We start from the raw sequence: 10,999 nt of genomic DNA, 5'->3' as shown, positions 1-10,999 counted from the left end.
GAGCATATATTGTATTTTATTTATGTATATATTGCGTATTAGACTTTCTGTGTCGTGCAGTTTCGCAGAGAGTTGATAAGGCGTTGTTTATAGTACTGGAATATTATTCCAAAAAAAGTATTTAAATAATTTAAACAATAATAAAACTAATTAACAAAATTGTGATCCTGACAATAATATCCAAGAATAACAAAAAAAAAAGTTGCTCAAAAATTGTAAACATTGTTTGTGAACTATGTTGAAAGAAAACTTCTAGGATTATGTTTTGATCCACGTTAAATACTTGACAATTAGATGAATTAGAAAAACAAACAATCTTTTAATAATTATAAAATATAGGAACATTTATAAACCGGTAAGTACAAATTCACTTTTTATATTTAAACAATGAATAACCAATCAATTATTCAGTGTATTGACATACACTGTCTTAACCTCAAATGTCCAAACCATTAACGTATTTATTTTCTCAGATAATAAAATGCCGAAATATTATTGCGATTATTGTGACACTTATTTAACACATGACTCGCCGAGTGTACGTAAAACTCATTGTCAAGGTCGTAAACATAAAGATAATGTAAAATACTACTATCAAAAATGGATGGAAGAACAAGCACAAAATTTAATTGACGCCACAACAGCAGCCTTCAAAGCAGGAAAAATAGCTTCAAATCCATTTGCAGCAACTAAAGGGGCTGCTATTCCACCACCACCTAATCTAGGGCCTAGACCAGGAGTTCCTCCACAAGGAGCGATAGGAATGATGCCACCTCCAGGAATGCATCCTGGTGCACCGATGGGCCCCGGTGGACCCATGGTGATGGGACCTCACGGTCCTATGCCACCGATGATGGGAATGAGACCACCAATGATGGGTCCTATGGGTCCTATGATGGGCCCAATGGGTCCCATGACACCAATGAGACCTCCGATGAATGGACCACCACCACCTATGACTGCACCACCTCCAGTAAAAAAATAATGTAAACATTGTTTTCTAACTTTCTTTGTATCTATTAAAATAATTAACAAAATGATTTATTATTATTTAAAAACATTGTTTTATCCTTTTATCAGGGTATTTTTATTTTTTTTTCTCTTCAATGTAAAGGATTTATTTATATTCAATTGCATTAAGGCCACCAATTACAAAATACCAAAATACAATAACAACAATAAATTTGCAAAAGTATTTTTTATTTATTATAAACGTAATATAAGTTTTAACTAAATAGTTATTAACTTATTTACTTTAATTATTAACTATTCGTCAAAGATTTCAACAGCAGTTTTAGTCATTGATATTTAAATATCTTTTAGTTGTATTTAGAAGATCGAATGAGGGTCCAAAAATGTAAAATATGCTCTTTTCTAAGCAACGACATTTGAGCTTCTTTCATGAGTCGATTTGCTCCTTTCATGAAATTTTTTAAATTCTTCTTTCTTACAAATGTCAATATTTCGCCAGCACATTTTATCTGTTCTTGACCATTTAAATGATCTTCATAGCGCTTCAAATTCTTACTGAAAGATCTTAGTTTTCTTTTAAAATCAATTCTATTCTGATTTTTTGCATTCAAAGTTTTTACCTTTAGGTTTTTGCGTTCAGGTATTTTGTTATCTTGGTCATTCAATTCGATTGACGTATCTTGATCAGTTGCTGTTAAATCGATTACTTGGACATCACGATTTTTCTTGAGTTTATTCTTCCTTTTCTTTGATTTATTTTTTTCAACTGTGAGGTTTGTTTGATACCCATGTCTTTGTTGATATGCTTCTAAAACATATTCCGATACATGAGGTATAAATAGCTCAAAATTGTACCAAGCTGCACTTAGATACAAATCATTCGGCACAGGAGCAAGCACTGGAAACTTCTTCAAATTATCAATTAACTTTGGAAATTGCTCCAAGATGTTTTTTGCTTCGGGAACTAAAGATTCACGATAGATATAAGCAAGTATCCTTCTTTTTGTTCCATTCAATCTTTTTCTCAACATTTTTAGTCGTTTCACGGATTTTCTACCCCTCAATTTATCTGTTTCATCAATTTCTATCAATGTTTTTTCGCCATGCGTGATAGTATCTAGCCAACGATTTGCTTTTTTAAACCGAATCTCATTAAAGAAATTCCATTTTGAATTCAAGTCAGTTAATAAATCCATTTGCATTATCGGCAATCTCTCTGTAGATTCCATGAAAGATCTATCTTCAGGTGATCTTTGCAACCACTGGATTATTAATTTTTTTATCCCACTTAATAGTTTATCATCTGTAGATTTCACTAAGAATACAAAATGAGAACTGTTTGATAAACGAGATATCGTTATGTCGTAATATACATCAGATGGAATATGTTTATTCAAATGTACTGGCGTAGATGAGTATTCATCAATGAAACTATAAGAAACTCCTGATATTGTATGGGGATAAATTGCATCTGTGACCCATTCGATTGCCAAAACATCATCAAAATAGTTTGTACCATGATATAAAATTTCACTCGGCTCTGTTGATGCAGGAGTTTCGGGATTTGGTGTATAGAATGGAGGTTGATCATAGTTTGTAACAAATCGAGGAGTTGGAAAGTGCTGAGACCATCGATATCGTTGGCATGTTGTTGATTCATGACCTCTTTTTGCACAATTACAACACGCTAGTTTATTTGGTGTTTTCAATAAACCTTCTGGATTCGATGGTGCATTCACAGTATAACTTTCAGTGGTTTGATGAAATCGGCGCCACAAATCAGGGCAATTAGTATTCGAATGACCTTGTGCTTTGCACGTAGTACACACTAAATTTCTACAATTTTCACATGTTTTTCTATATGTCGAATACTTTTTACCACACTGTTGAAAAATATTTATCAAATATTAATAAAAATTGTTTCTATGATTTTAATTTAATTTGAGTAATTATCCAAACTTACTGTCAAACACATCTTGTAAGGACATCGTGGTTCAGTATGTCCATTCTCTCCACACATGTAACAAACAATAACTTGCTTAAATGATGGACACTTGTCTTTTTTATGACCGAAATGTTGACAAATCGCACAGCGTAAATGTTTGTCCCATCGTCTAGGACCAAAAAGATCAACATCAAGTATTGCCCAGCGACTTGGATTCTCTATAAAATGATTAATAATTAATAACATATCAAAACACGTATATTTCTAAATATATTTTCAAATTAAGACTTACTTGGCATTTGATTTTGAATAGACGATACATCATCCATAAACTCTTCTCCTCTAAAGGTATCATAGTATTCTTTTAGTTTTTCTGACATTGGTTGAAATACATATTCTTCAAATGACATTTCTGCAGTTGATTTGATAGACGTTCGTGATTTTTTGGTAGAAGTCGAAGCTTCTTGATGGTCAGGATTATTAATATTTATATTGTTTTCGCTTTCAATCGACCTATGAGGTCTTTTTTTGTATTTCTCTGGACGAGGAATGGGAAACGATGGTATTTCAACAGTATTTTCGCTAGTGTTGCAATTAATTACAATATTTATATCTTGATTATCCTTACTACAGCTTGGTGATTCTAGTAAATTCGATGGTTCACTGATCGATTCCTTCAGATTAGATGCCTGAATCGATTTTTTGATAGGAGTTTTATCAGTATGAGTGCTGTCGGATATATCTTGATTCTTCTCGTTATTGTGGGATTTTTCAAAATAATTAATATTAAAGTGCCCCTGGTTGGAATCGTCATCAGGAATTGGCGGTTTATCTTGGACTATTTGTCCTTCAATAGTTCCCCAATTAAGTGCTTCACTGTCAGTCATACTATCATCACTTACATTCGCAGTTTCTCTGATTCGTTTTATATCTCCAAGACTTGAAGCACATTTTTGTAATGCTACACAATTTAAAATAATATTGTTTTCATCAATATTAACATCCGCAGATTCTTTCTTATTATTATCAATATTGGTAGAATCAACTGTTTGTTGATCATTTTGTGTATTCAAATCTACGTTTATTGGTGATAAATCAGAGGTAGATTCATCTAGATTATGTACAACTATTGGAGTTTCTTCTTCTTCATCTTCTTCTATTTCCTCAGGTTCTGAAGAATCATCTGAATCCTGGAGATCGATTAAAGGAGGCTTTGGTTTAGGGGGAACTGGAACTTCGAAAATAGATTCTTCAGAATCGGAGCAATTTATTATATCATTGTCCATGTTTGTAACGTCACTGAGGTCAACTTGCTTTTGTTTTTCCTTTACATCATATTTACTGGCAGTGTCGGAACAGTGATGAGTTGAACTTGCATCATTGTCTGTATTTTCATTTTTACTATTATTATTTGGAGCAACGTTTTCATCAATAACAGCACTTGTAACTTTTATTGAAGTATTATCTTCTACTGCATTAGAATTCTCAACATTATCATCTAGACTTTCGTCGATAATTTCTATAATAGAGTCAAGTGATTCTTTAGTACTATTTGTTTCTTTTTGTGGTGATATTCTAGGTGGTTCTCGGGTTTTTGGAGTCCTTGAATGATCAGGTCTTCGACGACGTGATGAAAATGATTTTTCAGAAGAATTTCTGGAATAATTGGCTCTTCTTGATTTATAAGATGCAACTACTTGTTGATAATCTTGTGTACGTTTGTATGATGGTCGACGGTAATCATTTTCATAGGTTGAGTAGCAATAATTTCGGTAATGATTAATGTAATCACTATTTGATAAATTATTACTAGGATTACGACTTCGAGAAAATGATGTAGAGTATTGATATGATGGTAAATTTTCTCGATTAGACGTAGATGGTAAACTTCGGTAATTGTGAAAGCGTTTTGGAAATGCTGGATTTGTCATCCAAAAATATGAATCTGAGTTAACGCGATTATTGCTTGCATGATTGTAGTTGGAATAATTGTTTTGAGGTATACATGATGGTTCCACTCTTTTATCCAATGTCGAATTATTCCAAAATTCTAAAGGTCGTTCAGGAAATGTATCGTTAGAGTAATAAATTTCTCCATACAATCTAGCTTCTAGATCTGGATCGAATTCACCATCATTAATAAAATCATCCATACTTTTTCTATTAATAATAAAAATAAAAAAATTGTACAAAACATATATTAATATTTACATGCTTAAAATAAATTGTTTTAATTACTCACAATATTCAATTTAGTATTAATTTTATGCGTTTTAGAAATGTGTACTGCATCTACACAAGACATTTGTTTTATGTACATGCAAAATTTATATACCTGAAGATATATATATCTATTTTTTAAACAAAATATGTATGGAACAAAAAAAATTAACTACGTTAAACTCTTTATGTACTCTGTTTATTAACAAAAGTATTATTTTTTATTTTTAGTTGGATGATGAAAATAATGAAATGTTGAACACATGGTCTACACAGTAAAGAAACTGATTCACGTTTAATGCCATCATCAACGCTAACATATGTTTCCGGCCATTGTTAGAATTACGAACTCCTAAGTGATGTCGATAATAAAACAATCTCAATTGGTAATCGGAACAGTCGGTAATTCATTTTTATCGTCGGAATCTTTCGAAGATAATACAGTTTCCTTCTGAATCGTTTTAATTCAAATTTCAAAAATTAATTTTAATTATTTAGTATAAATTAATTTCAAATCGACATTATATATTAAAAAAATTAAGATTTTTTAATTGTATTTTTTTATTATTTTATGTTTAAATTGATAATAATTCGTGGTTTGTCATTTGACTAGTGTAGTTTAATATTGAAAAAAAAAATGCAAACGTTGCAATTTTTATGTTCCTATATGATAAACTTGACTTTTTATTTAAGACAAGTCTTCACTTGAACCCTGCACTTTTATTAAACATCTCCAAAGAAAAGTGCAGCCCAGTTGGTCGTAGTAGTTGAATCGAACAATGACCCAAGATCGTGCCGTGAATTCCTACGTGACTTTTTCCAACAACAAAAGTATCTCTCGACTTTTCAAATCCGTGATCATCGCGACAGTAATCTCAACTGCAACTTCTCAATATCCTTAAACGAAAACAACAAACTTTAGAGAGTAGACATCTGTTGATTTTCACAGCTAATACCACTTTGACTTTTTCTATCTAATGAAATTTGCAAAACCAACAATCTAAAAATGTTTAATAAGTTAATCCAGTGATGTTCAACATTTTAATCTCACAATCAGGTATTTATTTTTAAAAAATTCATGTATAAAAAAAGCCTAAATCCGGTTTATATATTATTGTTTCAAGTATTCCATTTAACTTTGGATTTATTTAAATTACTTTTTGAATAAACTTTTAAATATTTTTCTATGAATTCAATATCAACGTAAAATGGCTAAAATTATAATAAGGGTGTGAACGTGACGTCTATGTCTACGCGTTAGCCTTGAATAAATTTAAACACTTTTTTCCTAAAATACCATTTCCGGAACTGTCTTCACACTTATCTGTATTATCAATACTTAACTTTACTAAATTATTGTCACTACTACACTTGGACTTCTATCATAAAAAGGAAGGATGAAAAAAAAGAACAAAAGACTATTTTATTTTCGAGATATATTTAATATTTTTTTGAGAAAATACGTATAATTTATTGTTGAACTTTTCGCTTGCAAGTGACTCAGTGTCTTATACATTAGTGGATATTCTGTTTTTCTCTCTATAAAATACCAAATTCAAAGCACAGAAAAATAATTAAAATAACTATAAAGATTTCGTTTGGTATATTTTTTTGTGAAACCTCATATGCTTGATAAAACAAAACAGTATACTCATATATCTCATAAACACAAGCGTGCATTGTTTTAGACGTATTTTTGTTGATTCTTGTATATAATGAAAACGTCACAAATATTAATTGTGATCTAATTTACCCATATTTTGAATTCATCACAAAATTCAAAATTGATTCTATTATTTATTGATCTACATTTAAGTTATTTAAGATAATTTTATTTTTTAAAAATAATTACCACACATTACACCCATCAATCCAATAACACGTTTAATCACTCCACAAATTGTGGCTCACTCTTATCTAATATGTTTCTATATTTCATCTTTTAATTTTTTTTTTTTTTTTGGTTTCAACACATTTCTTTTACAATAATAATAAGAATCAGCAAAAAAAGAAATGATATACAAAAGAAAAATATTTTAATATTTCTTTAATTGCGATAATGTAATTATAATTATTTTAAAACTACTGAGGCAATGATTAATATCATTTTATTCTAGGCCAATGTGTCCATTCATTAATTTTTACATACATTATAATACATACATTCAATTATTACTCACGCAAATATTATTAAACATTTTTTTTTTTTTTTTTTGTCAGATAATCAGTCGTTCACTTACTATTCATCTACATTTAATCTATCTATGTCTCTTTCATTAACCAACATTATTTTCGTATCAAAGTTTGGTATTCAACATGGCATCTTACAGGTCCCAAATCCATTTACATCATCAGCAGTATTTATTTAATATATCGCGCAAAACGAGTTCTGGCTTCATATAAGTATACAGGGAATGCATTATTTTCTTCATAACACATACAAATTATTACAATTTATATAAATATGCCTTGAAATAATGGCATTTATCGTATCGAGAGAAAGATGTAATCACTGAAAATGAATAAATATAAAAAAATATGAAAATTAATTCTTCAATTATTTTTTTATATGAATTAATTGTTTTTTTTTTTTTTTCAGTGAATACATTGTTATCATTTACTTAATTTCTTTCTGTTATTTATGATACATGAGTTAGATTATTCAAACTTAGAGCAACCAGCAACTATCATTACAGCAACAGCAGAGTATTTTCATTTTTGTTCTTATTTTCTAAAAACATTATTTATTATTTATTTATTGTTGGTAATTATTATAATTATTAATATTATGATAATGGTTCAACCTCTTGATATAAACTAATACGAAAACATCGGACTATATTCATTCATTTTTCACATAATTTTAAATATTTTTAAAAAATCACACACATAAATACTAATTATTGCACAATAATGAACCTTTTCATGATGACGTACGAGTATTTAAAGGCGATTCGGTAGTCGTTTTATGACAATTATTTAATATACACACGTCTTATCATTATTACAAATATTTTTTTACAATTTTCAATCATTTTTGTCAATTCTGAATTCAATTCAAAAGTCACAAAAATCATTGCGATAAAAAAGTACAAAAGTAGATATAAATAATGAAGTAACAATAACAAGAATATTTTTTCGATTATTAATAATAAAGTATTAATTTTATGAGAGTTATAACAATATTAAAAAACTCTTTCTCTACCCCTTAAACCTTTTTTTCTTTTTTAGAATAATACAGTAGTTATAATTAATCTTTTTAAGTAAAATTATTTCAATAATAATTTTAATCATTAGTCATGGCAAGTCATATTTTTCGTAAAACGATTATCGAATGGCCTCAACTCGACGACCTCAACGTTTTTTTTTTTCTTATTGGTTTCCATTTATTATTTTGGTTATTGTTATACCTTTATTATGTTGGTCGATTCGCTCAATTATTTTTTGAAAAAAATTCCCCAAAATTGCTGTCTGTTTGTCTGATTTAATGTACTTTTCTTGTTATACACTTGATGCAAACAAAGGGAAGATGAAATCCCGGAAAAGAATTCGGCGAGTTGTGTTTGAGGAAAAAATTGTTCTTACAAAGAAAAATAGCTTTATATAATTCAATTGTTATTACCTATAATTCTCAATCGTTTTTATTTAACTCTGTTCAGCTATTGGTTGTGATATTTTATTTCTTTATATATATATATATATTAAATATATATATGTGTATACATATTGATAAAAACTATTTTATCGTTTAGTAGTATGGAAAATAATTATTCCTTTGAAAATATGTATTGGAATATATATCAAAGAATATAGAAGATGAAATACTCGATTTTTATTTTCATTTACAACCTTGAAATTTTAGCACAATGATGGACGTTAATTATTTTCATTCTCGATATTTTTTTGTTAGTGAATTTTTTTTCTTCTTCGTTGAATGATAAGTTCGTTGCTCGCAAAACCTAGCCTTGATGATGCTTAATGACAATCGAATCGACCTTAAAGTGAACTAAAATTTATTTTTCAATGTCAAACTTTTATTATTTATTAATTATTAATTTTTCATTATTTTTAATATAATATGGTAGTGATTTTAATATACCTATTTATATGTATTTATTCCATTGTGTAAATTTGTATCGATATATTTTTCTCTAAACGATTTTTAAAATGCATCTTATAAATGAATATTTGAGAAGATAAGAAAAACATTACAAGATAATCTACAGATATATTTCTAATGGAAATTTCATTTTCATACACAATCGCAAAAATGATGTTTGTATTTAAGTTTATTATTTATTTTTTTTTTTTCATTATTCATTGAAATATAAAAGCAACCCTGTAAATTAGTATTCTCATATAACGTCCAATACATGAATGTTGGATAATTAACTCTAATTTTCAACAATGCTTTTGGAAAATTAAAAGTTTTATATCCCACGCAGCATCTCAGCTGGCAATCAATCTTTCTGGCAGCTCATTAGTTGACCTCGTGCCAATTTTTCGAAAATATCATTTATTTAGTTTATTTTCCATTGCTACAAAATTCGATAGCTATGACAAGGATGATGTTTCAAATTATAATAAGTATGATAAATCAATTATTTATTTATGCTTCGAGTAATCGATTAATGTTCAGCAATATTTCCATTTAAATACAAGCAATCAATTGTTTTAAAACATCCCTCCAATTGTTTCTTAAATTATAATTTTAAAACATCCCCTATAATATCTATCTTCTTTCTAATTCATTACAAACTCAAAAATAGTTTTACAATTCAATCTTAAATAATACTAATTCTTAATAATAATAATTTATTGTGTCTATAACAAAAAAATTAGTTAAACGAAACAATCCTCATATTTTATTAAGTTATTGTAGAAAATTAATTGATAATTTATTGAAAACTTTCAAGCTTGATATTACGAATTGATCTTTGTGCATAGATGTGTGTTTTTTAATTTTTAAAATAAATTTTTCATTATTATCTTGTAATTATTAGCAACCTACATTTTATTTTATCATAAACTTATGAATATTTTTTTCTTTGCTCTGTCCTCGACTAAATATCAAGTTTGTATCACAGTGGATTCCGATAAAGTACGTTTCGTGTACCCACCTCACTGTTAAATTATTTCTTTTGTTATGTTTTTTTTTTTTTTTTTTACTAAATATTCATTGAATTATTAAATCATTTATATTCATTAAAACCTCTCACTTTGAAAAATCTTTCTATTAATTCTGTGCCATAAATTGTATAGAAACGTTTATTTATTAAGAAAATATGTTCTCTATAGCTCACACAAATACATTTCAAGCGTATTGCTGCGATACGATACCCATTCGTGAGTCATCGAGTTTTCCATTTAAATCGGACCAATGAAAAATTCTGTTTTTATCTTAATTCTCTTAGACTTTTTCTATTTTTTGGATTTTCTTTTCCTTACATTTATCACCTACACCAATATGTGTGAAGAATTATGAAAAAAAATTAAAAAAACAAATTAATTTACTCCATAATTTTTTTTATGCTCTCGTTTTTTTTTTTTTAACTATTCAATTTTTATGTAACATCAAATCGCACTTGATCAGACAGGCAAAATGGATACTCCGGTAAGAAAATATATGAGTTTTTTATTACGAGAAAAGTTTTGTTATCTGAGTGTTCATTCAGTATTTGTTTCAGCATAAAAGCTATATCAGATATGATAGTGTAAATTATTTTTATTTATGCGCAATAAATGTTTTAAAACATTGCGTCAGGACAAAAAATGGCTACAACCATATTTGAATCAGAAAATTTTTGGTGAAAAATCTTTTTTTTTTTTTGTTTTTAGTTTTATTTATTTAATTTTATCGTT

The 10,999-nt window shown here is 28.2% G+C and overlaps 2 protein-coding genes across 2 annotated transcripts in view; one reads left to right on the top strand and one right to left on the bottom strand.

Moving 5' to 3' along the window:
* The first annotated feature begins 22 nt into the window (after positions 1-22).
* On the top strand, positions 23-1,058 carry snRNP-U1-C (small ribonucleoprotein particle U1 subunit C). The gene is made up of 2 exons (XM_035082399.1): positions 23-355; positions 474-1,058. The coding sequence occupies exon 2, from the start codon at positions 482-484 to the stop codon at positions 983-985; it is 504 nt and encodes a 167-aa protein (XP_034938290.1). The 5' UTR covers positions 23-355; positions 474-481; the 3' UTR covers positions 986-1,058.
* Positions 1,059-1,158: 100 nt separating this feature from the next.
* Positions 1,159-10,999, bottom strand: part of LOC118066394 (uncharacterized) — a 37,500-nt gene continuing 27,659 nt past the window's right edge. Inside the window, exons 4-6 of the mRNA XM_035082371.1 lie at positions 3,210-5,073; positions 2,936-3,135; positions 1,159-2,855 (exon numbers count right to left, since the gene is read on the bottom strand). Coding sequence (XP_034938262.1) covers positions 1,320-2,855; positions 2,936-3,135; positions 3,210-5,073 — 3,600 coding nt within the window. The 3' untranslated portion in view covers positions 1,159-1,319. The remainder of the gene's footprint in view (positions 2,856-2,935; positions 3,136-3,209; positions 5,074-10,999) is intronic.

Source organism: Chelonus insularis, unplaced genomic scaffold, assembly GCF_013357705.1.
Source record: "Chelonus insularis isolate UGA/USDA-ARS -01 unplaced genomic scaffold, ASM1335770v1 contig_342_pilon, whole genome shotgun sequence".
Taxonomy (NCBI): Eukaryota; Metazoa; Arthropoda; class Insecta; order Hymenoptera; family Braconidae; genus Chelonus; species Chelonus insularis.
The sequence above is the reverse complement of the archived record's forward strand: the minus strand, read 5'-3'. Positions and strand labels throughout refer to the sequence as shown.

Bases quoted from the DNA above. Each gene is read 5' to 3' on its own strand.
- snRNP-U1-C (XM_035082399.1), top strand. From the start codon at position 482: ATGCCGAAATATTATTGCGATTATTGTGACACTTATTTAACACATGAC.